The 26,870-nt window shown below is 40.0% G+C and overlaps 1 protein-coding gene across 1 annotated transcript; it reads right to left on the bottom strand.

The window, feature by feature from the left end:
• Positions 1–416: 416 nt before the first annotated feature.
• Positions 417–26,693, bottom strand: LOC128789467 (cytosolic phospholipase A2 epsilon-like). The gene is made up of 20 exons (XM_053945483.1): positions 26,621–26,693; positions 24,616–24,688; positions 17,076–17,212; positions 16,649–16,780; positions 16,253–16,293; positions 15,366–15,408; positions 14,717–14,780; positions 13,194–13,354; positions 12,886–12,978; positions 12,217–12,254; positions 11,392–11,548; positions 10,786–10,922; positions 10,105–10,327; positions 8,841–8,955; positions 8,014–8,151; positions 7,058–7,165; positions 5,774–5,965; positions 5,142–5,308; positions 3,541–3,724; positions 417–2,723 (listed from the first exon to the last, which is right to left on the bottom strand). Exons 1-20 carry the CDS (start codon positions 26,645–26,647, stop codon positions 2,488–2,490), a joined length of 2,466 nt encoding a protein of 821 aa, XP_053801458.1. The 5' UTR covers positions 26,648–26,693; the 3' UTR covers positions 417–2,487.
• Between the last annotated feature and the right edge of the window lie 177 nt (positions 26,694–26,870).

The following is a 26,870-nucleotide window of genomic DNA, read 5'->3' as shown; positions in this document are numbered from 1 at the left end:
AACTCCAAAGTTAGAGCACCTCTTCTCTCTCCATATCTGCAGGCCTGTTTCTCACATGTTCTCACTCCTCTCTCCCACTGATATTGATGTTGCACAGCGTTTTCTCCCGTTTTTAAATGCATTATCCCAGAGGCAGCACAGCTGCCACCAACGGGCTCGGCCCTGGCCAGAGGTGGGTGAGTCTTGGAGCCAGCTGGCATTGACTCTGCTGGAGAGGGGCAGCTTCTGGCAGCTTCTCACATAGGCCGCCCTTGTAGGCCTCTGCTACCAAAAGCTGCCATGCAGAGCTAACACAGCAGTGTTCAGCTGAGGTAGGGAATGACTGCTGGTGGTGTAACACCAGCCAGCAATTAAACTCCAAATAAGACACCCCCTCTTCCCACTCCCATCTGGCAAGGGAGGGACAAAAGGAGAGATTTATGGGTTGAGATAACAATTTACTGAAAGCAAAACACAGTGGGATAAGAAACACACAGTAACAGCAGAAATATTAATAACAAAACTTTACAAAAAAGAGGTGTTTTACCCAACAAAAAAAGTGTTCACTAGCTCAACTTAGTACAAGGAAGGAAAAGGATGGGCCAATCTCTAGGCCTCTGTCACCTCTCCTACCCAAGGGTTCTCTCTGAAAGAATTTCCTCCTCAGGAAGTGCTGCAGGGCATGGAGCTGGACAGAGCCTGTCCCAGACATTGGCTGTCGAGTGCCTCTGCTTGAAGAAAATCTAATAGTAGTGCCAGAACTGGCACCTGGGACAAAAATAATTGAACATATGCCAGCAAAAAAAAAGTAATTGAAAAATATTGAAAAAATTGAAAAAAGTAATTGAACACCATGCCAGTGGCTGAGAAGCTACCTTTTCTGGTTTCCTTCAGATCATCTGAGATTTTAGGGTGCATCACAGATTCTGAGATGGGACATACAAAAGGTAAAGCAGGCTGTTCAAGACATCTACAGAGAACTATTTCCATTGTCTCAGAAATATGTTTTTTCCAACCAGTATGAGGCTGGTAAAACCAGGAAGGAGCAGGTGCTCACCATCACTGAAAAAGTTCACAGGCAAAATCAAACAGAGTATCTAATCCTGACAAAAATATTTCCAACAAGGAACAACATTTGAGAATTGAAACTGCACCAGAGTTCTTCGGAGCCTGCAGAATTTACAAAGCTGCTGAAATGCCCAGAACTTTGCAGTCATGGGAAGACTTTGACAAATATAATGATATCCTCCCTGGCAGGCATTAAGGAGTCAGTCATTATACCCATTTTGACAGGTCAGGTACCTTAAGTTTGAGTCCATGAGTGGCTGCTCAAATAAAACAATGAGTAGGATTTTAGAATATAAGGCAGAAATTATCTATGTACTTTGTTGGAAAATTTGTGGAAAGAAGATACTCTTGTATAACTCTTGCCTAGTTGTTTAGGCTCTGAGGGACTCCTGTAAGGCTCATCTTGGCTGACCCTTGACAAACTCCTAGATGCCAACATCTGCCCTTCTTTCACAATGCTTCTTTATGTAAAACCAGTAAAAACCAACTTCTTAACCAGCTCCAGATCTAGAAAAAAATACCTCTCTCTTTCTCTCCAGTTACCTCTAAGGAAGAATTCACCAGAAACACTTCTCTCTGCTGGACCTTTCTTAGCCTTAAGTGTGTTTGAGTATGGAATACACTGTGATGCAGTGAACAGAAAATTGGCATCTTATTGCATGTCTCCAGTGTTCAATTACCATACATCCTGCAATCCCCTTCACATGCTCTCTGATTTCATAATAGTTCAGTATACTGTACTGAACAAGTTCCAAATGATGCTAAAGCAAAATTTCATTTCAGGGAGATAACTGCAGAACATATATGTGATCTGGGACAGGACACAGTTGGCTGTGAGAGGAAACAGCAGTAGTCCTTCAAAACAAATTTTTAAAGTTTGATTTAATTGATAAGAATAGATGATCAAAGACCTAAATGGCCACTGATCCATATCTCTGTTGTCCAACACAAATTTGAAAAATTAAACATCCTTCATAAAATATTTATTTCATGACAATTCATGACCAAAAAGAAGCACCTGGGAAAAAACCTCTCTAAAGGCAGAAGGCCATTTCATTCAGGTTATTAAAACAAAGTAAAATGTTTTAAATTGATGCTGACCACCTTTGGTGTCTGAAGAGGGCTTTATGGTTTTGTTATCAATAGTCCAATGAAATGCCAAAATATTTTGTGTATGAAAAAATATTAACAACTATCCACCAAGAGATTGCAAACAAGGAGAGCTAATGCTATTTCACTATCACACACAGCTGAATCTTCATCTTTTGAACATCACAGTGAGATGGTATTAACAACAGAAAATGCTGAATTTAATACCACAATTCTGGACAAGATTGAGAAGGTTACTTAGAAAGCTATGGCCCCTGTCAAGAATGGTGAAGTATTTATCACATGTATGCTGTCTTGGTAAATGCTTAGTAAGGAACAGGGAAATGCTGTTCAAGCAGAGGGCTGTGCCTGTGAGGGCTGGCTCAGGGCTTGTTTCTTCCGTGCCACAGCCATGCGCAAGGCCTGAAGAATCATGTTCTCGTTGTTCATTATGTTGTAATTAGCCAGCTTCAGAAGCTTGTTGAAATCTTCTGCTTTCAGCGAGACCTCCCTGGTTGAGTATGGAGAGGAGAAACTGGAGATATCAACTTTGCCCTGTTCCATTTCAGCAGCGCTACGTAACATGCCTGTCAAGGGAAAAAAAAGGAATGTGTTTGTATAGTCCCACAGAAATACCATACTTTCATCGGTCAATAATAATTTGGAGAGATCATAAATGCAATTACTATGAAGATAAGTGCAGTGCTGTGATCTCTCAGAAATCTACGTCTGAGCAAAGCCCATTGGAATAAAACAAGTGTCATTTCCACTGCAATCAGCACCATCTACTGGCCAGCTCATGGCACATCATCTTGCGCGGTCACCACTGCTCAAGGCTGACCAGGCAGGTTCTTTGGTACAACACAAAAGGAATAAAGGTATTTGGGACAGAAGGAAGTAGAATATCAGTTGGCTTGGAAATCATCTTAAAATCAAAGTCTCCATCTCAAATACAGAAGGACACTTCATGTACGATTACTTTGATACTCCAGCATATTCAACAAGCATATTAAATGGCCTAAATAGAAGGCACAGTGGCCCTTCACAGAACCATTCTACACTGTGATTCTCACCTAGAACTGAGTGTCATAAAACCACACATAATTTGAAAAATATACTTTGTTCTATTCACTAAACTCTTGGAAATTACAAGAGGAGATCAGTTTCCATTCCTCTAATTGAGGAACACATTTCTTCTATTCCCTGAATTGCACCAAGACACAAATAAAAATATGCACAAGACTTCACCAGATTTTGCAAACAGTTTGAATCATCCCATTTTGCAATCTATTTACTAGTTTGAACAAGCAAACAAAGGGAGGCTTTATTGGGTTGAGGGAAAAACACCCAGGGAGTGGGAATGTTTCTTGAGTCAATAAAGTTACCTGGGTACTGTTAACTTACCAGGTGCTACATATGTCTGAAAAGTGTCATTCACTAATGGAAAATAAAGCAGCAGAGGAGCTCCTGGGGTGTCTGCACCATCAAACATGTAGCACTCTTTCAGGTTCTTCTCATCATCCATCAGTCCAATGCAGGGAAATGGAATTTCCTGCTCTGCAAAGTATTTGCAAGCCTGCTCCAGGGGCTGGTCAACAGCAGCAGCACAAGGAATAGAAAAGATAGCAAAGGTCAGACTGCTGCCAAAGCCCAGCAGTTCATGCAAAGTCGCACAAAACAGACTGAGAGTCAGACAGCAGAAATAATGCGGACACCTGCAGCCCCAAGGACTGATTTCCAGTTGCCTGAGGAACCATTTGGAAATAGTCTTCCAGGAAAACACCTAATTTCAAGATGGCAAAGAGAGTATAAACCTGTACTAAAGCACATCTCTAAAATGAGAATATGATGTAGGAACAGAACAGATAAATTCAAATCATGTTATAGACCATTAATTAAAGGAGAACTGAGTGAGAAAAATGTGGCTCTAAGCAAAACTAAATTTGCAGTCTAACACAGAAGGATTCCCAATCCCATTATATGTTTATATAGCAGGATAACTTGTGAGTTGAACTCAGTAAACTTTAGCAGGGTTTTAAGACCAATCTACCCATATCTATAACTTTGAATTTTAGAAATAACATAAGATTTTCAAATAACATGCTCTAGACCTTAAAATACAGCACTAAAAACTTTCATCAGAAAGCCCATTTGTGGTGACCAACTTTGTTAAAATATCTAACAAAAAAGTACCACCTCATTTTGAATTAAGTATGTCCAAAAGATTTCAGACTACAACAAAGATATATAGTTTAAGATATTATCATTTCCACTGCAGTACAAAGACAAGTATTTTTCATGTGTAATTGCATCATTGAAATGTCTTCCACTTGAAAAACTGACACAGCCTTAACCACTGAACTTTCTGGTTTTTGGTGTGTCCCTCAGGGACAGGTTTAAAATTACAAGTCTGTTTTATATTTTGAAGTTTAAAACTGTCTATTTATTGGTAAATACTGCTTTCAAAATGTATATAACCATCTTAACCAAATTAGATACCTGCAAGAACAGTAAATGCATTTGATACCTCACTTCAAGTCCACTATTTAGGGAGAAAAAATGCATTTATTAAAAGATATTAAAATAGAGATGAAGAAACCCATTACTCACTAGGCTGTTCTTCCTAGAAAATCAACATTAAAATAAAAAAGAAAAAAAATCATACATTTATAAGCAAAATGCAGATTGAGTCACAAAAGTTTTCCAACTATATTTGTGCTGTTAAATATTATATATAAGACTATAATAGACATTGCAGCTAGACTTTCTTAACTTCACTTTGCCAGTCCGTATTTCACTGGTGAAGAACTTAGGGATATTTCAAAAGTAATTTGAGAAAAATACACATATTTTCCTTTCTAGAAATTTCCATTCTTCTTCTAAGGTTTGAAAACAACATGTTACTAAATTCCATTAAGTTCCATGCTTCACAGACACCTGTTTGAAAGTAGTGGAAAGCAAAGCAAAAGCTGTTGTGAAAGAAAATCAGTTTTAGGACTTCTCACCAATGTCTGTGATCCACCTGTGTAATTTAAGTGTATGATGACATCCACTTTCCGCTCTGGTCTCATAAGGGGTGGGTAACTGGTTTCAAAGAAGAAAGCTGCATCCACCAGCTCCAGGTGTTCTGAGTTGCCTCTCAGGTCATTGGGAGAGCTGTCTAGCAAGGTGTCTAAAGAGTGGAAGATTCAGAGCTATTAGCAAACTGCAAAAAGACATCTGTCAAGTTAGAAGGCAAAAGGAAGGCGAGCTTCCCTCCCATCCAGGATTTTCCCTTTGCTTTAGGGTAGGTAGCGTGAAGCAATCCTAAAGCCCCTTCAGCATGTCCACTCACATTTTGTTGTGTTCCTAAACCCATGAACTGCACCTAAACCTACACAGATGTTGCATTATATGGAGAGCCCCACCCTAGCAATTTTTATTCCTGTGAGGACTTTGAGTACCCAAAGACTAAATAATTGAACTTTGTGTTACTGAAAGGTGTGAGAAGTTCCTTCATTCTCCCTCCTCTCAGTGAACACTAACAGGTAACCACAAAACCCACTCATTTCTCTTCAGGACCTGCAAACATCGTTTGCTAATTCCCAACCCCTGTGCCTGCCCCAAGCAGATATGTAGGCAGGAGAGCCATCCACACCTTTCCATTTTTTGAAATGCTCATGCTGGATGTACTCGTTGTGCATCTGGAAGCCCCTTAGGAAGTTGTGGTACTTGGAGACAGCAGGGCGATCCGTCAGGATGTCCCGGAGTGTCGTGGAGAGGCCGCTCGTAGGAGTGAAAACGCACGTAGCCATCTCATACGGTTTCTCAGGCAGGTCTGGTTGTTCCTCTGGAGATACACAGCATAAATGGCATATTAAGCAGAGGCAAGACACAAAGAGGAGCAAAGGTCAACAGGTCTTCTGTAATCATGTGTTCACAGCTCAGCATTGCATTGTTTTCCTTATGATCTGCTGTGAGTTCCAGTTAATTTCGTGACAAAAGTATAAACTTGTGCTTTCTAAACTCTGGTTGGTTACACATGACGAAAAGAACATTTTTCTCATAAAACAGTATGATTTTGGTACACACTGAAGTAATTCACTTTTCCAAGCAAACAACAAACGTAGAAAATAATTTTATTAATACATTTTAAGGAATTACTGCTTTTAGATTCCATGTAGGTTAAATATTACATTTAAAGTTTATTTTGAAAAGCATAGAAAAATTTCAGCATTTTACTTTTAAACTAAATATTTTTACTTTTAAAAAGCTAGATTGTTCTATTTGGTTCAGTTGTGGACACCTGAATTCAACAAAACTTGCAAATTATTTATATAAACTCTAACATAAGACTTTGGGGTTTTTTTATGAAAATACAGTCCACAGAAAAGTGGCCCATGTCTGTTTACTGGCTTTGCTTGAATTTTGCCATGAAGGTGCTCATGAGTATTTCCAAGGAATGGTCTTTCAGTATGGAGCTACTTCTCTAAGCTGGTGTAGGAGCTCCAACATATTGACCTTGTTTGACATCTACTGTCTTTCAATTTAGTCAGATTTTGAGGGAGGGATGTGCTGTGCAAGGCAAGGACATATTGAAACAAACAATCAAGTTTCTTTCTGGATAACAAATAGATGACATGAGGCTTTGACACAAGTATTTCTTTTCCAGCCTTTTAAGGACAACAGTTCAGGGACCACCATATGTGTCCACCCCTATCTCCTTTATATCAAGGCCTGTCTGATGGTGCCTTTCCTTCTTGTCATAGTCTCACTATTTAAGCAAAGCACTGACTATTCAATAAAATCAAATAACTTAATTTTTCTGGTATGTCCCATACCCAAAGACTGAGAGAAATAGGACAACAGAAAAGCTCAAAAATGGGAAATGTGAGTGCAGTTACCCTATAAGAGGGGTCTGGAGGAAGGTATTTTCGTTTACCTATTTCAGTCACTTTGTCTTGGGTCCACCTGTGCCAGAAGTCTTCTGAATTGTCAGCTGCGTGCCAGGCATCCAAGAGATTTTTGGAGAAGATACTACTCCACATTCCTAGAAAGTGGGAGAGATAATAAGCAATGCAGATGTAAACACAAGTTCTTTTAAAACTGCCTTCTGCTCCTTTCCCAGCTCTTCTCTAACTTGTTCAAATTTCTATCCAATTTTTGCATAAGCTCAGACATGTATTTCAGTGGTAGACTCCAAAGGCAAACCTATCTAGGCAAACTTATTTCAGAAAAAAATTTTAAGTCTTTTCCCTCTCATCATGTTTTACCTGTAACTTTTTTTTTTTTTTTAATTTTGTAGTCAGTTTTCATGTTTCTATTTTCATTTCCTTTTTCCTCTGTTAAAGAAATATTTTCAGCCAGCTCCTTCTCTGATTCTCCTCTTTCTCAGTCCACTGATTTCTTTTCAACATTTTCTTTGGCTTCCAGAGAGTATCATAGATTTCCAACTTTGAAAAGTTTTTGCAAGCTACAGGAAATGATGATGCCTCAAAAGCACTCACAAAGTTACATGAAAATTTATTTGCCATTTCAGTTTATTTTTATCTTAGACCAAATGATAAAACCACCTTTGCTGGAAAGGGCAATTGAATGAGTCTCAGGAAACATAGAATCATAGAATATCCTGAGTTTGAAGAGATATGCAAGGATCATCAAGCTCAACTCCTGGTCCTGCCCAGGCCAACCCCAAGAATCACACCCTGTGCCTGAGAACATTGTCCAAACTCTTTTTGAGCTCAGGCAGGCTTGGTGCTGTGACCACTTCCCTGGGGAGCCTGTCAGCGACTCACTCTGTGCCTCTGCTGCCTCATGCTAACAGGTTTCTGGGCACGAATTCCTGAATCCTTAATGTTTCTATTAAAGTCTTGTCACTCCTCCAGGTTGGTGAGTTACCTTGCATGAAGCAGATTCGTGACTCAGGGAGTTTCTTCATCAGGCGACCCATGAAGAACTCGCTGCCAAAATCCTCTGCACGAATGAAGGTGCCATATTTCAGGAAGCCCACCTCGTATGGCGTGAACTCCACCCATTCTGCCAACACATGCACCAAGGTTAGCTCCACTATAGAAAATAGCCCAGTTGTCAGGTTTGGAATAAGCCTCTCAGACATTGGCTCTCACAAGAAAACTGGCTTAGCATTTGTCCCGAGCAAACCCTACCAGCAGCCACTGCTGAACCAGCTATCACACTGTCCCCAGGTTTGTGAAAAAACTATGTCAGGGCTGGAGAAAATTCAAATTCTTCTTTTTATTTAGTGAGTACAAAGTTTTCTCATGGAAGGTGGACTAGAACTCACATTGACTTCTATTGCCTTTAGCCAGCTATGAGAAACAGAGTAACAGAATAGTTTGGATGGGAAGGGACTTTAAAGATCATATAGTTCCCATCATGGACCAGAACATATACGCAGCAAACTTAAAGCTCTAGTGAATCACTTTCATGAAGAATTCATATAATTTCTGAGACTATGTCATAGAATTATGTTGTGTTATTAGTCTGAAGTTAATACCTGAAAATACACAATCACATACCAAGAGATCTTACGAAATACTGAACTCTTGATGTGTATCATGTGCCTGCTCAGTTACTTTTTATATTTTTGAACACTGCTTCTCTGGGCTCAGAGTGAGAATTTAAAACAATTCATCATTGTTTACTGTATCCCCACAGTGTATCTCCCTGGGTGAAAATATAGCTCTTTTTCACAACTGAAACATTACCTCTGAAATCTTTGGTGGCAACTTTGTCCTTGACATTAAGGGCAAGGTAGATGGGCAGTGGGTTCTGACCTTGGTTCACTGCCTGACGTTGATCAGAAAGTCTGTGGTGGCTTTTCTGGATTTGAAAAAAAGAAAAAACAAAGAGTTAGCTTACATCAGTTTATAAAGACTAAGACATCATTTTCCTGAATTTGCTCCTAAATTTATTTCCATGTGCTTGAATAACAGAGGACAAGAAAGCAGGAACAATTTCTGTTAAGCTAAGTGGCCATGTTCAGCTTTCAGTATACAATGACAGCAGTGAATCACTTCACATTCTGTTCTAGCTTTGTATGGTTAAATGTAAGTTAGAATATGCAGCATATGTGGGTAATTCAGCTGTTATCATATCATCTGTTAATGATAAGAGTTCTTCAAGGCAGCATGTTAACGACCCTTCTAATCAAGATTTCTTTTTTTTAATACTATATCGGAAGTTAAAATCCGCAGAGGAAAAGTTCTTGAGCTGTACAATACTAACAACTTATACATGAAATGGAGGTTTTGAGTATACTTCAGCCAAATTAAATTCTAACAAATTTTGCTATGTAGAACTGAGGAAACACTGTGTGAAATATGATATGAAATTAGAGTATTTAATTTTATCTGTTTCATCTAGATAAAAATAAGCCATGTTTACAGAATTTGGAAATAAAATAGCTTTTTTTCCAGCTATCATCTGTCTGGAGAAAGTTCAGAAAGTTTTTGCTTGTGTTATTACAATAAAATTAGAAACTGAACATCCTGAGAGATCAAATTCAAAGTAGCTGAAGGGCACCCACTGCAGCTAATATATCTCATCAGCTCTGGATCTATATACTTCCTTATCACTAAGTCACAAACTGCTGGACATAATGGGTACATCTGCAGTACATTCAAGTTAAGAGTGCAGCTTGTGCAAATATTGCAGCAGAGGAGAGATAAAAGCATAGGGCCATAAAAAACACCCAAGAACCTTAACAATTTCTTGCACAGCTGTAGTATTAATCAGCATTTTGCTTACTTTAGAGCTAGTCTGAGTATTTCTGGCACATTCAATCACACTTCAGGCTCCAATGTAGACATACTACTGTCTCTAATTTATTAATGTAAATAAGTGGTGTTCTGCCTATGCACCAAATACAGTGTTACTGACCAGGTGTCTCTTCCTAGGGCTCTAGTTTCTTGCAATGGTTGTAAATATTAAGTCAAGAACTTTATGAGAAGAAAGATGTATAGACATTACCCCATCATTTAACATGGCTTCAATCATGAGCCCCCACAGATCAATAAAAGATGTTTTATGTCCTGCTTGGGTCCTTTGGCTCAGCTCTCTGTAATAATTCCTCAGACTTTTCAAGCAAAAAGCCCCCATCTTGCACTTGGCTGCTTGCTTCCGTGCTTCAATAATTACTTCCCCAAGATCCTTACGTGACCAATCAGCATCTTCATATAGCTTTGTCATTGTCCTGCAGACAGGAAACATGATGGAATGCAAGGAGAAATTAACAAGATGCTTTTGAAACTCAGAGAATACACCCTGTAGAATTTTGGATGCATATCATTTTATCTTTTAGTTACTCTTTGAGTTTACTTTGAGCAGAAATGAAAGTCTAAAGGCAACCAGGCAAAAATCATTTAATCTGAGGTGCAACACAACAGTTGTCAATGCTGTTTCTGTCAAACAGTTAATAACAACAAAAGAACATTTTCCATAGGATTAAGGATGTTTACACTTCCAATAAAGTCTCCTCTTTTCGTTAGGGATAGGTCACGATGCACAATAATTCTTTCATAGATGACTCATAGCACAAAGATGGAAGCAATAACTCCATTAATCACCTTTACCCTTTCTGAATCCAAGATAGAACATAGTCTTTTCTTAATATAGCAAGATCCAAACAAGAGTATCAAAATGACTCCTCACCATGTTGTGCCTGATGAACCACTGATGTATGAAACACAATCCAGAACACGCAACTTTTGGAGACCCAAAATGCTGCCATACATGGCAGTGAGTGCTCTTATGCCACACCCTGCTGTGGTCACAGCCACTATAGGCACCTGTTTGACACAAAAAAAAAGAGCAGAAAGCATAGATAAAAGAGTGGCATTAAAGCAAAAATAATGTCAAAAGAATACAGAAATGCAAAAGTAGCATCCAGACACTAGTAAGATAAAACACATAAATTAAGAGATAAAGAAACATTTCTCTATACTGTATATCCCAGTGGAACATACTAGGTCCTGGCACTTCAGAGAGGATTTTTAAGAAACACAGATCAAACTATTGGTTTGAAATGCCTTCAAATAATTCACTTGTAAGCTGAGTGGAAACACAGATTTTGCTCATCTAAACAGACAGTTGAACTCTCCAGCTGAGATCACACTGGTGGCAAAGTGCGCTGGAGGATGAGCTGATGTTAATGATCCTCACTCCTTATCCTGATGGAGGTAAAAAAATCATCCCTCATCTCCAGGCTTGAGGGAAAGGAGAGAGAAAAATCCCCCAAAAGTGCCCTTAACTAGGTACCTCGTGCTCCTGCAGATCTTCCTCCAGATGAAGAACATCCTTTAGTGCAGCAGCAACTACCTTCTTTCGATTTTGCAGGAAATTCTGTTCATCTGTGCAGAGGTCAAACCCCAGGCGGGCATCAAGGTTTCTTGGTCTGAAACACAGACCCTGAGTCCTGAGACCAGGGCACAGGTATTGTTGTATTATTAGTCACTGTGGACAACTCTAGCTGTGCTTGTGTGTGTTAACAGAGAGTTTGTGGGCAGTATCATGTAATAAATGGGAAAAAACAACACCACGGACAGGCCTCTGCTAATTGCTGTAGCTGAAAATGCAAATGCAAATAGGAAGGCAGAGCAAATCATGACACACTGTCCATTATGGAATCTACTACAGACTTCTGGTTTTATTTGCTCATATAATTAATTTTTCAGTAGTGCTACCATGCATCCTGTAACTAGATAACCACTGTCAACAGGCACTGCAGCTGTGAGATTAGAGAAACAGCTACCATGCCTTGAAGCTATTTTGTTTGTATAATTCAGAAATGTGATTTCTTTGTGGAGCTGCTTTCTTCATCTCTGTTCATAATAGTGCACACAAACCAAGACCTGTTGCTGAGATGCACTAGCAGCTTGGAAATTTGGAGAACAGGGGACCTATGATTTAATTTGCCATCAATTAAAAAAGAGAACCTTACAAATAAAAGCCTACAACCCATAATGAACTCACATATTTGCTCCCATCTGAGCCTGCATCGACCCCTGCTGATTTCAAATGAGCTTTGTGTAGGAACAGATGCCTCCCAGTTACAGAATCAGGTCTTGCTGGAGACTCACTTACCATTCATTTGCCTTTGTGTACAAGTCAATTGTCCTATCCTGAAAATCACAATACAAACAGTGTAAGCATGCTCAGGTTGTTATTCCTGCACCTCCCTCCCCAACTCCATCTATGGCCTGAGTTTCACTATCTTTGAATTCAGCAATGTGGCTGGATAATCTGGGCAGCAATGGTCTGGACTGTGAGAGACCTTCACAAATTCCAGCACAGTCTGGGTTGAATAAAAGTAAGACATTCACCCAAGCTAGGTGGGCTTAGGGCCCCTCAGCTTCTCATAGTTTAACATTCATTGTTTGGGAAGGTTGTTGAAAGATGGGCATCTGAACCATATGGATGATCTCTACTTTATCTTCTACTTCAGGTATTCACTTGGCAAATATAAGTCCTAATTGTCACACTGTTAGGGTGCACACTATGTTGATGAACATACATATTAGATATGTCCTGAGGAAGTTAGTTTAAAGTCAGAACAGGGTTTCACAGGGCATGCCTGGATCCACTGTAAAACAAAAGAAAAAGTAACTGCTGCATAGTTGCAGAGCAACTGTCATTCACATCTTACACCACAGCATGCTTCGTATTTGACAGGAACTGAATCACTGAACTCGAAGACTCCACTGCATAGAATGCCTGTTGGGCTGTTTTCTGTTAAGAAAGACTTGTTCTCACCTCTCCTATTGCTATTTTCTCTTGTATAGGAAGCGAGTTCAGAGGTATAGTCACAGATTCGTTCATATTCCTTTCATTTTGACTTGATATAGACTGGAAAAAGAGGTAAGACAAAAAATAAACAAGTTACCAATTCTAAAAAAAAAAAAATAAAAGAGAGAAAAAAGGTAAAAGCAGTCTCCTCTGTCTCACATACATGCACTAACCAATCTCCTCTGTCTCACTTACACGCACACACAGATCTGCACACACACTCGGGTCTTAGAGGTCCCCAATGAAAGAGGTACGTGTTAGTGGTGCTCACATACCCTGCTGAGCCGTCTGCGCCGCGGCAGAGCCACAGTGAGCGATGACTGGTTGTACTTGATGTAGTGGAACCTGGCCGGGGACGTCGGGCACAGGCAGGAGCTCAGCGTGTGCATCTGGGTTCCTTCGTATGACCCGTCCACAGTTAGTGCAAACTTCCTCTCTGAAGCAAAGGTGTTCAAACTTAAGATCTTCAAAAAATGTGGATAATTTGTTTACACAGTAATGTAATATATGTTTTCCTAAAGTAACAACATCAATTTGATATCCAAATTATAGCAATAATAAATAGACTGACTTATCTGAGGGTTTCCGTTTTAGAGATGGTGTACAGAACGTGTCATATAGTGACTGTTGCTATAGCACCACTCCACTTAGATATATACATGATAGCAGAGACTGCAGCTCTGTTCATTAGCTACTGATTCACAGCCAATAATAGTTTGGGGGGACACTCTCTTCTGAAAGTCTGAAATGTGCAAAATACGTTATTATTACACCAGAATAATGTTTGAGGTATTACATACTGTCTTATTGCTGAGATACTTCAAAAATTTTGGACTTTTGGGAGAAACACTTTTTGGTATCAGACCACGGTTCTCTTTGGTATCAGTTAAATCTCAGTCCCTCTATCATGTTTCTCTTTCCTTCAACCTGTAATATTTCTTTTGAAACATTTCTGGCACTTAAAAAATAATGTCTGGTGGTTTTTTCCTTTCATGCAAAAAGCATCTGATATGTCTGTTGAAGTAATAAAAAATGGCCTTTATGTAGAAAGATATCAACCCACAAGGTTCAAGGTGAAATATATTCTGTAAAGCTACACACTCCAAAGTATATAGTCAGCCTTCAAAAGAATTATCTCACTTAAACATTCTCAGTCACATCTGGCAAACTTTTTCTCTGAGCTTGACTGGATCATCCAGTTGCTTAAGCAGTGTGCTGGATTTGGGTCATCATGAGATGTCAGAAGAAGGTACTTTAAAAATTGCGTAGGAGGCACACAGTTCCACAAGTATGGGCTTGACATGGCAGTGATATGCTGCTTTAAGTGTGCAGCAAATGTCATTGTTAATATACTGTGTCTTGTGTTTCACCCAATGGTCTTTATGGTTGTACCTAAAGAAATTCTATGAAGTTAGGTGGTAAAAGAGGCCCAATTCTCATTCTGCCCATTACTTTGTCCCAGAATCCAGAGACAACAGGAGTTAGCTTCAAGTTTAGGACCCAAAAAACCTCAATTCTTTGCATAACTGCTTTGGAAAATTGTAAATATCTGGCAAGACATCACTAGAGAGGAAAATATTTTGTGGGGAAATCAGACCATGCGCTCATGTCACCAAATTCAGGAATAATCTGTATATTTTTGATCAACTACAACCACCTCCACAGGCCACTGGCATCAGTAAGATTTTGTCTTGCATCCTAAATAATTTTAAAACCAGCATGCTCAATTGTAAAACACTGAGTACTTCTGCCATTAAGTGGCAACCTGATTTGCTCCCTATGCCAGTGAAAGGCTCACCCATAGTGTCATTCCTCAGCCTCCCGTCGTTCACCTGCACGTCCAAACAGGAAACCTCACGAGACTGTAAGAGACAACCAGGGCAAAAGACAAGGGCATTCACTGTCAACAGAGCATGACCTCATCCAGTCCACTGGACACATGCCCACAGGGCCTTGGGGTATATGCCTCAGGGGAGAGGTGGTGCCAGCCTCTAACCCTACGACCAGGTCTAGGAAGATGGGATTGGACTTCCCCATGGGAAATAACAGAATTCATAGTGATGAGGAAAGAGAAGGGATCTGCTCGCTCTGCCTGCAGGAGTGGCCCGGCAAGGGCCTGGGGGAGGATCAGCCACAGGAGAAGGCTCTCCAAACAGGGTGCCCAGCTCTCCCCAGGAGAGGGAGGGATGTCATACCCCAGAGCCCAGCTCACTTAAGGCAGAGGTGAGCGCTGGCAGCAGGTCAGTGTCTTCACCACTTTAACCTCTCCCAGCGCTAGTCACTAGCTGGGACCATGTGAGAAATCCATTGCCAACACCAGCTTTAGGCCGTGTATGTTGGTCTTGGTCAATGCCTCCATGCCACCACAATGGCCTGGTACCTTTAACACCAGCTTTGCAACAAGCATTCCTATACAGAAGGGAAAAGGATTATGAAATAAAAATTACCACTAGAACTCCATTAGTAATAATGTTTTCTGGAGGATCTGGACTGAAAGACAAAATGGAAAACAATCAATTCAAAACCAGCACATTCTTACTTTTCTCTTTTTCTGACTCTTCTTTAAGCATTATTTCATTATCTTTTAAAGATAAAGTGCATCTTTGGACAGGCAGCATAGATAAACAGAATCAGAAATTCCACATGCATATTCAATCCAGTTTGCCTCTCACAGGTTAGAGTCTGAATTTTGCAACAGTTGTGGACATCCAAACAGTGAGGAATTCCTCACTGTATTAGAGAGGATCATTTTCTGACACACTGAAGACAATTTACACAGGGATAGCATAATCACACTGTTGGCCAAAATTGCTCAGTTCAAACCTGTAGAATCAGAGCTAAAAAGCTGCTGAATTCATCCAACATGCCATAAAAAAGAGGGGGGGAAATTGCCATTTGCCTTAAAAATCAGCAGCACTAGGACTGATATACATGCTTATTTTCTCCATTAACTCTACAGTCAGCAAAGAAACACAGAAAAAAAACTTATTATGACAGAGCAAACATCTGAGATCCCACAGTAAAGAACAAGAGGGGAAACTTAAAACTTCCTCCTATGTAGAATCTGCCTTTCAGCTTGATGAACAGCTGCCATCAGGGATATCTCTGTGCTCCCACTAGCACCTGTGATTGCTTCTATGTGTGTCTGGATGCCCAATGTAGATGCATGCATACCATGCACCATCATGCATTTTTTCTACATTAAACACTTTACCAAAGTTACCTTCTGTTTTATTCAGATGTTGGCAGTGTTAGGGGACTGCAAGTGTGAACTGATTTGCAGCAGTACCCTTGTGTTTCCATCTTATCCCTCCAGCTATTTCATCTTACACACCTGCTCTCCATTGTGAATTCAACCTCCAGTTCCTCTTTTCCCTGCAAAAGAAAATTAAGGCAGTCACCACAGCTTGGTCTCCTATGGAGAGAGATACCCTACAGGAATCTATGCCCTTCAGGGATCTCTATAAATCAGTGTCCACCTTCTGTTGCTTCACATGCCACAGACCTAATTTCTTCATGTTATATCCGTTATACTTCTAGTATCACCTGCTCCTAGCATCTTCTCTACTAATTTAGCAGACTACTAGTGTAGGCCTTGCAGGACAAGTGGAATCCATACTGCAGGGCCTCTTGGTGGCTGCTTCCCCCTGCTCCCTCTTGGCATGCTCTCCACACAAGCATATTCTCACCTGACTACACCCTCTGCTTTGTCCTTGAATTTTATCCATACCTGTGGATTCAGCTGGAAACTTAGCTGAATGTTTTCTCCAAGCTGGATTTTGGAGACATCAAAGAAAACAGTGAGGAGATGGTCATCTTCAGTTACTTTGTCCTCATCACAAACTTTAAGCTCCAGAATGTTCTGGGGAAAAAGAAAATATGAAAGGTTTAACAAATGTAACATGCTACAGATATTTCACTTTAGCAGAAGAACCTTGGGAAAGAATGAAAAAATAGAAATATTGCAGTTACTCTCTGTGTACTCTATTGACTATGCAGGCAGATACAGTCTTATCCAACCATCAAAATCTAAATAAGTACAGTAAAAGAGTATGAATACGTCACAAAGGATCTCGGAAGGACCTGCAGAGATGAAGGACTATATAGTATGCTTGATATCTGGTAAGAATAGCTGTTGGAGGTATCTGCAGTCTTACCTTAACCTGGCTCTGAATCGTGAAGTGGAAGGTCTCGTTCCATGTTGGGTTCTTGCTGTTCTGGACAGTCTTGGTGCGGAAATGCTGCACTGAAGCTGTTGGCAGGCTCAGGCTCACGTAGCAATCAGACTGACTTACTGTTGAAGACAGGGAAAGCAGGAAAGCAATGGTCCAATGCAACAATCTAGTCCCCTGTAAGGTGGGCATTTTTAAGCTCTGTACATAAAGCAATACACAGAATTCTGGCCTGGCACTAGCTAAGGTACCATCAAGCTGCTGCTAGAAAACCATCTTGCTTTGCTGTTGTAAAAGCCTGTCAGTGTGTTCTTCTTGAGAACTACTTTTTTACAAGTCCTGGGAAAAAAAAAAAAACATTCAAAATACTCAGTTGTGTTGCTGAAGAGCCATCCATACACATAGCAGCACATACACACAGTGGCCTCACAGGGCTGCCCACCATCAACATTAGCGGCTGTGACAGGGGCTGCACATGGACAGAGCCCAGCTCCTACACATTGGACTTCCACAGGTAAGCATGAACATGCTTTTATATGTCTAGAGTAGGTCTAGCTGTAAGTTCTGTCTTGTCTACGTTCTGAGCATCCTTTCTTTCCTCTTTCTTTCTTTTCCTCAGAGGCTCTGGCTGTGGAGGAGGCAAGAGCTAGTTGCATTCAAGGTTCCCATGAAGCCAAATTTCTGTCACAGAAGGCACATCTTCTACCAAGGCACCTGATTTCAGTCTGCTTTCTTCCCTTATGAAAGTTACAAAAGGAAATACTCAGCAACAGAGTTTTTCAAGAAAATATAAAGAAAAAAAATCCAAGAAAATAAGATTAATCACCAGTGGAGATTAAATTATTGAATTTAATCTTCTGTGAAGAAGATTATAAGAAAAGCATTGAAATGCTGAACAGTTTGATGGATAACACTTGCTTTGAGAAGCAGCTGTACTGGGGCAGAGTTTTCAGCAATAAAGCTGTATAAAAACAGGTATTGCTTAATGTCACTATTTTCACCTGCGTCTCTGTGCCTCAGCCAGAGTGGCAAAGGTATTTGCAACACTTCATGTACAGGTGGAAGCTTGTCTGTTCTTCCCAGCATGGCACTATCTGGTCATTCCCAGCATGTTCTTCCCAGCTGACATTGCTTCTTTGTACAAAATTGCATTGCTCTGCTGTTTCCATTCGAGGCACGTACAGGTTGTAAAGTTCACCTATTTGTTTTAACGTTTCCAGATGTAGGGAAGGCAGCTTTAGTGGTTTTTTTCCTTTCTCAGCTGAAGTGGCCAGTTGTAAAGTGTGACTTCCCACCTGAACCCTTCCCTCCTCCATGTAGGAGCTTTTAGCAGGAAGAAGTGGTTAGCAGCAGTCTGCAGGGCTTGCATCATCAACAAGCGCTTTCATTCTGAGGTCAGAATAATCTACTTGCAAATATATTTGTCATCATTATTAGGAAATAAAAAAGCAAGTATGAATCATTAGATTAATGATCTTGTGGACCCACACTCAAAGTCAGGGATGGTCACCCTACAGAACATGATCTCTTAGTTAGGAACGACAACCTATACAAGTGCCAAAGATAGCATGGGGAGCATTGCCATAAATGCCAATCCCATTAGTAGAATTGTATTTCCTCTTTTTGTGATGCCATGTACTCAAGCATTCCTGCCATCACACAGCAGACACACCTTCATCTGAACAGCATCTGAATAGGCCGAAGTCTTTTCACACTTAGTTTTACTGGCAGACTTGACTTTGTGAAACACAAAATAATTGACTTGACCCGTTATTGACTCCCCACGTGCAACTCAAGAATTAACAAAATCGGCCTTTTTTTGCCCTTGATTTCTCTGAGGCTTAAGTAATCTTTTCTGTGTAACTCTGAATGAAAGAAGATTTCTTTGACTGAAGAGTGACTGATGTAATAGTTTTCATATATATTAAGATTTATGATTTCTAAAAAAGCACATTAAAATACATATAAATCAGCTGAGCTTCTAACAATTCTAATAGCTCCCAAAATTCTGTGTGCATAAGGAAATGTCCCTACAAAAATATTTTTTCGTTTTTGGGAAGCCCAGACTGATATTAGCACAGATTGCTATTGGCTCTTGTCACCACTAGGAGAAGGATCAGAAGGATCCAAATGGGTAAGTCTATGGGTGAATCAGTTTATTTCATTGACATGTTCCAATTAGTAACACATGCTCTGACTTGATCTGTTGCAAAGAACGCAGTAGTATTTTGAAACTCCATCGATTATTTTTTGTCTGTAAGTGGTCACTGTCTGCTACTGCATTGTATCATCCACCTTTGAGAAATAACTACCTGTCAGACAGCAGAGCTCTGACTTCTTATTTAGATCTCTGACTTTCTCTGGGAGACTTCTGACAGCCACTAGACAAGTGTGCTTCTCTTTTCCCATCTGCAAAATGTGTTTGGTGATGCCCTTTGCACTTCAGAACTGTCCTCTGTAACCTAATTACCTCTTGTTTGTAAATTATTTTCCAGATGTTAAGAGGGAGGCATTTACAACACCCAGGAACCTTTTTTACACATCTTGGATACCTCAGGCTGGTGTTCTGCCTGACCACCTCCAGGTATAAGCAGGTGTGTGAGAAATGGCACTCCACAGCCTATCCTGTGCCCTGCCTGGTGGGTCTCACTGCAATGTCCCTCTGCCTTTGCATGCACACACACAAGGCTGGCACTGCCAGCCACGTGTGAGCAAACCCCCACCACACTGTATGTCAGCCTAACCAATGCCCAACTACAGCAATTAGGCTGTCACAGGATACACACGGCACAGCATCACACCAGTCACCTCTTGGGTCCCTCCCCTCCACCATGACATGTTAACAGCTCTCAAACATGCTTGGGATGGCAGCCATGGTATTCCTGTGGGGCAATATCCGGCCAAAGGGAGGTGTGGCAGCAGGTATTTATGAAAGCACAGTCTCCTCGTCCAGTTATTACACTAAGTGTCTAATTATCTTCCAGGATAATAGCAGGCAGGACTGGATCTTAATTGTGCTTTACAATTAGGAAGCATTACAGCAATATGACCCATGCTAAAAAACACCATAGCTGCAGCCACATGCTGCATCCCAAACAGCAGCTGAAATCTCACCTGCCTCATAGAGAGCTCAAATTTAAACAGGGCTCAACCAAACGTCTTCATTTTAATTCCATCTCATTTTTTTTGATGTTAACAGCTGCAAGCTTCAGCCCACCTGTGATCTGGGCAGAAGCCTCAAATATCTTTCTCCTCATGGACTGCCTTTAGCTCCTCACTGTTTCTGGGAGGTAGATTTTTTTCATGATACTTAAGGTATAGTTTTTTCTGATTGTGCTGAAAGGACCTGAACTAAGAATGTGGTCTCAATCTGGCTGAGGGACAAGTCAGCATCACTGTCTTCTAGAGGGCAAAATACTAGATAATTTATGTCATTGAAACTTTTAGTACTATCTTTTAAATAAGAACGTGGGCTACTTCTGTGGCCTTCCAGAAGGCAATTTACAGGTGGACTATCAGAATTCATTCTGTCCAAGGAGATCAGTTCCTGTCCCCAGGGAGCATTCAGTATTCATCTTCTAATAGGTAAACTTCAAGAAAAAACTTTCACACTTTCTCCTACCCTCCCCTTAACTCTGGGTGGAGCACCCTACGAGTATCCCTAAAATTGTATTTATGTAATCTCATTTACATCCCTCCTTGTAACACTCCTTTGTTGAGATGTTGCTAAACAACCTTCCTTGTTTGTCTTTATCAGTCCACATCCTCTGATTTTATAATCATATTTCATGCAGCACCTAGAACAATAGGCTGCTGGTGTGTAGTTGCAACTGCTTAAATGGTGAAGTAATAAATAACAATGAAATAATAACAACAGTGCAAGAACAGAACACCAGAGGAAGTCTGCATGTTCCTGCAATAAGTATTGTGGTGGAACACAGTTCCTCAAACAATAATGCATTTTACTGACTATATTTTTTTCCTGGATCTCAAGGGACTTTCACATGAATTGATATGTGATATCACATGATTCATATGTGGCAGAATTGCTACTGCAATTCTGTAAAAAAAGTTTTCTTGAAAATATAAAACATACTTAATGATTTTATAAAATATAGTACCCAAATTTGTCTTATATAAAAAAATCCAAAACTTGAAGTTTCCAAATTTAAAAAAACATAGTTTAAAAAAATCTGTAAAAGCTTGAAAATTGTAATTTTCTTACTAAGAAAATTATGAAGAATATTTTTAACTCTATAGTGGTCAAGGTCCATTTAGCCAAGGGCCCACATTCAATGTTCACTGAGGGGGCTTGGGCATTTCCAGGAAGCAGAGAATGATGGCTTAAAATTGCTGAACTTAGTATCCCCATGAAGGAGCCTACTTTCACATTGTTTAACCTTTAACACTCTGCTTCCTTGCTTTTCTATTTGTTTTCCACTTAATGATTTCTCTGCAGCATCTTGGTTTTTAGTCCCTTTGTCCACTTTTTTGTGAAAGACTTTTGGTCTTATCAAGGATGGATATCATGCCTCACATTTATAAATGGGTGTCTAAAGAGAGTATAAGAGGGAAAACGTCATTTAATGCTCTCTCAGCCCTCACAATTTAAGATACAGAGACTTCCTGAGCCTACTTTAACTGGATTTTTTTTTTTCTATGAACTTTTCCAGATTCTGCCTGCAACCTGCATAAACTTTGGCATTCATGATCTCTTGCCATGGGGAACTCCCAAGCTGTAAAAGTCATGTCCTTCTGTTTGTCCCAGGGCTATGGTGGTTGCCCAAGGTGAGCAGTTGATCTTGAAATTTGCAAAATCTCAGGAGACAAAGCTGTGTATTCAAGGGTGGGTTGGATTGATGCACATCCAAGCCTTACCACATGAGGGAATCAGGATGCCTGTGGAGGACACACCCAAATCTGGGAACTGGCAAGCTATCACGGGTCCAGGAATATCAAGAGGCCCAATGGGCCTGATAAGCTTGTGGGTGTGCTCAGTGAGAAAGGGGAATGTGAAGAACACAAACAAGGCACTAAATTCACATGTGTTATTAATGATATCAGATATGCATTAATACACAAGTGGAAATTTGTGTTATAAATTACACACTGAGGAATCAGTGGGAAGGGGTGCACTAAAAAGATTCAGGGTTTAAAAAGCAGAACAAAACTTTAAATTGTCTTATTTAAAAATACTCCCTTATGCACTGAACTCCTATTAAAGGTCTTTTACTATCTATTCCATAAGAGATGTTCGTGAGGTTTTGAGATTCTCTTGTTATGGATCAATTTTCCCTTCTCTATTACCTGGAAAACAGAGCAGATAGACCAATAATAGAGTTAACCTGCAGCACCAGGGTGGGAGATGTTTTAAGCACTAGATAAGTATTAAGCAAAGTGATCTGAAAACTCTACAGAAACCTAGTGCAACGTTAGGCACAATTAGCAAGAGATAGAAGAAGCCAATTTAAAATGTCAAAAATCAGTAAGGTGAATCAAAAATAGGTGACACTTACAATCTTGTTCTATCTATAAAATTTTGCAAGAAAGAGCAAGTAACAAAAACAGGGCTGAGAAAAGGAAGAATGAGAAAAAAATCAGTGTTAGGAAAATGGTCCAATACAGAAGTCTGCTGGTGATGGAGGACATGTGCCTCTGAGTTTGTAAGCCTATGTCAAGCTAATCTCTAGAAAGCTGTAAAGATGACTGAATCAACTCTACAATACTCCCCTGGTTTTACACAAACCAGCAAAATTTTCTTTGCATTTTTTTTTATCTCAAGACTCCCATTTTGCTGCTTCTCAGTGGAAGTCCTATAAAGTTATGGACATTCAATTCGCACTAGCTTTACATTGTCAGAAAAGCTAAGCAGAAGCTAAATTAATTCATTTAAACTTTTGAACTATAGGTTTAATTATATGATAAAGAGCCTGTCATTGAACTCTGTGACTTCTGTGAGTCTGACTGCATAGAAAAATACGTCCTCAAACAGTTTAAAAGCAAATCTTTCTGATAAATACAGCTGAAAATTTTCACACAGTAAAATCAAATGTTACTGGAAATAAGCAGTTGTCAGTCAAAACTAGATTCAACATTTAAATATATGAGCAAGGCAGTTCACCCTGACTGGTATGATTTTCTTTTCCTACACAATGAACATCCACAGCAAATAAAGCATTCACCTTTTGCAAGTGCCTGTCCTGGGCTTTTTTTTCCCCTTCAAAATCACCTCTGTCACACAAACTGCTCCTTTAGAAAGCTCTATGGGGTGGTGAGACATTGCTTGGACTGGGAAGCAGAAAAGGCTGAGCATTTCACTCCCTGTCTCATGCCCTAGTATTGAATAGGACAGCATCAAAACATAATAAACCCCATCCAGAAAAAAAAACATCCTAAAGATTAAAATGAAAAGCATTGATCTAGATGAGAAAAACGATGAGAGGAATTTTGATAAACTCATTGTTATGCAGATGTTTTGATAGAACCTAATTATCTAGGGAGATATCTAAGGGTTGCAATTTTTCCACACCTCTTTTTTCAGCTCAGTGTGAATGTTTGTACATTCAAATGGGTTTTAGCTGTAGGCAGGGATTTCTCTCCAGACTATAACTGAGTTTCAAATATGCTTTCCATGCTGTACAAGTAGTCTAGTGAGAAGGTTCGTATGGATTCTTCTTCCCCATACTTTCATCAACAACAAAGCATCTTACTGCTCTTCACTAAAAATCAGAGTGAAAAACTCTTCTTCACATACCTTTGGTCTCCAAACTCTTGCAGAACTTGAAGCAACTAATGTTAGAAAGGTACAAAAATATCTTGTCCTGTATCTTTTTAAGTGAACAACTTCAGCTTGGCCTTGCTCATATAGAAACTTTCTGCATTCAGACCTTTCTATGTGTATAAATGAACAGATGCAAGACAATCAGCCCTCTTCTCAGGAGGAGGTGGTTTTCATTTGAGACATTTTTTTCTAATGTTTTGCAGTTCAGATATTTATGGACCATTAATAAATATTTGCATAACTGTGATTCCTGGACAGTTTGTAAAAGGATTTAAGAATAGAAAAAGCTATCTGTGAGCCATACCTATTGCTGAATGAAATTTGATAATCTGTAAGAGATGGCAAGTGTGCAGTCCTAAGCTCACATCAAATATTCTTTATGAGGCCCAGGGTTACACAGGGTGGACATTACTGTAAGAAAGAACCATGGAAAGAAAGTTCTTATTGCAATGTTTCCTGTGAATAAAAGAACATTCATTTGCAGATTCAGATCTGAAATATTTTATGCAATCTGTGCAAACATGTTCTGCATTACAACTGGTGGCTACACTTCAGTTTTATATGGACAAAGATAAAGGAAAAACAATGTCTTCTAACTGTGTTACCTCATCTTCAGCATGCCAGGATCACACATCTTCTATCTCTCTCCTTTTAAATATAGTCTGTAGTGTTTGTGACACTTGATATGTTGAGAGTAGTTTTACAAGCATGAGGATGCTCCAGAGGTATAGCAAAGATACTCACGCAAGTCTGCTTTCCTGGCATTTTTCATCTGTATGATTTTTACGGTGAGCAAGTTGCATGGAGACGGTTCTGTCTGTTGAACAGCACACAAAATGCATGGGATGAGAATGCAAAAAGGAAGAACAGAAGTATAGTCAGAGATAGAATTGAATTAGTGTTTCAGTTCCAAACAATAAAAACATTTCTGAACTGAGGTTCCTTATTGCGCATTGACTTCTTCCCAAAAGGTTTGTAGCCAGGTGTGACCACAGAGCAGACCTCTGACAGACCTCTGACTCTGAGCAGTCCTCCGTTTTCCATTCTGAGGACACTTGTGGTAAACCTTCAGGTATCTGACTCTTACAACCCAATCTCATAGAAAGGTGTGATAAAGAACCTTGCTGTGTTATTAATACAGCTGACACACATCTTGGTCTGAGAAAATTCACAGGATGTCATATATATCCATTATATTTCACAACAAATAGCAAACAATCTAGTAGGGCAGGAATTAGTAATGATATCAGGGTGTAATGATGCTGCTCATCAGCTGCTTTATAGCTATATAATTACATTCTTATGTCTGATATAGAGCAGTGCTGGCTTTTAAAAAAACAAAGAACCTGGAAAGGGCCTTCCAGAGACCTATCCCGAACTTCTCAGGAGGAGTGAGTGAAAGGCACAACTCTGTAGTTAATTACCTCTCTTTGAATAATTCAGCTCACTCAATCTTCCTTTAAGCAAAGCTCTGAGGAATCTATCAAAGGAAATATTTGCAGCTTCCTAGTACTTAAAGGGGGCTTATAAACAAGAGGGAGAGTGACTTTTTACACAGCTACTTATAGGATGACAAGGAATGGTTTTAAACTAAAAAAAGAAGATATTTAAATCAGGTATTAGAAAGAAATTCTTTACTCAAAGGGTGCTGAGGCACTGGAACACGCTGCCCAGAGGAGTTGTGGGTGCCCATCCCTGGAAGTGGTTCAAGGCCAGGTTGGATGGGGCCTTGAGCAACCTGGGATAGTGGGTGATATCCCTGCCTCTAGGGATGGGGTTGGAGCTGGATGATTTTTAAGATTCCTTCCAACCCAAGCCTTTTTATGATTTTGGGAAACCATCTAAACCTAAAAGTGGTTACCAAAAGTCATTTAACAAACTTGTGAGGAAACAGCTTTGATTTAGTCATCCTCTCACCTTAAGCAAGGATCAGAAAAATGTGATAATTAATATGTAGGGGCTGAAATTGAGGTACTTTTTTCTCTAGATAATTGTCCTTCTTAAAGGAATAAATGGAGGAAAAATTGCACACTTTATGCTTTAAATTACAAAAAAAAAAAAAAAAAAACAAAAAAAACCAATCCAACAAACAAAAAAAAAATCCAAAAACCCCAACCAAATAGCAACAAAAACCCATAAAAAATCCCACCAACAACAGAAACTCCAACCCCAAAAAACTTCCAACAAAACCACACCAAAAACCAAGAGAAAAGAACATAACTGAGTAGTGATGCAACAAACACATGTAAGAGACATTTCATGCACACTACCTACAGAGCAGGGAGTATCACTGCAACAAATACATAGATCAGTATATAACAATACATTACCATTCATTCCCTTATGCCCCAAAACTTCCACCATTTTTAAGAGTGCTATCTTTAACATCTCACATAATATTAGTTTTCTTACTTTCCCTATGCATTCATTGACATTAGTGATAACTCCTTATTTTTCCTCAGTGTGTTGTTTTGCCTATCCCATTTGGGTGGAAGCAAAAAGGTATCTTCTCTTATTAACTAGGAATTTTCAAAATAGTAAATTATTACATCAATAAAGTTTTTACATTCTGGAAGGCCAAAACACGAAGTAGTCACAAAACTCAGTCAGAAAGAAACCCTGCTTTGCTCAGGACAATTCTCAGAGCTGAAGATACAAGAGGTGAACCATCCCCAACTACAGCAGGTCCCCTCTGCCCCCAGGGCAGCGCGCTCAGCTCATTGCAGAGCCTCCTCTTGCCTTTTCTCACCTGGCTCTTGCTGTAGAACAGCCCCATCGCGGTCCTTTCCCCGTCTGAGCCAGGTGTGAAACGTGCGAGTGGATGTGTCCGGAGGAGTCTCAGGCAGGCAGCTCCGTGTGCTTTAAGCGGCCAGGAGCCGGCAGGCAGGTGTGTGAGCGCCTGACTCAGAGCAGCCTCACCCCGCCGCCACCACCTGAGCAATCCCAGCTCCTCCTCCTCTTCCTCCTCCTCTCTGCCCGGGAGCTGAGCGCGGGCTGCA

The sequence above is a fragment of the Vidua chalybeata genome, chromosome 6 (genome assembly GCF_026979565.1).
Source record: "Vidua chalybeata isolate OUT-0048 chromosome 6, bVidCha1 merged haplotype, whole genome shotgun sequence".
NCBI lineage: Eukaryota > Metazoa > Chordata > Aves > Passeriformes > Viduidae > Vidua > Vidua chalybeata.
This window is presented reverse-complemented; position numbering and strand designations above follow the sequence as displayed.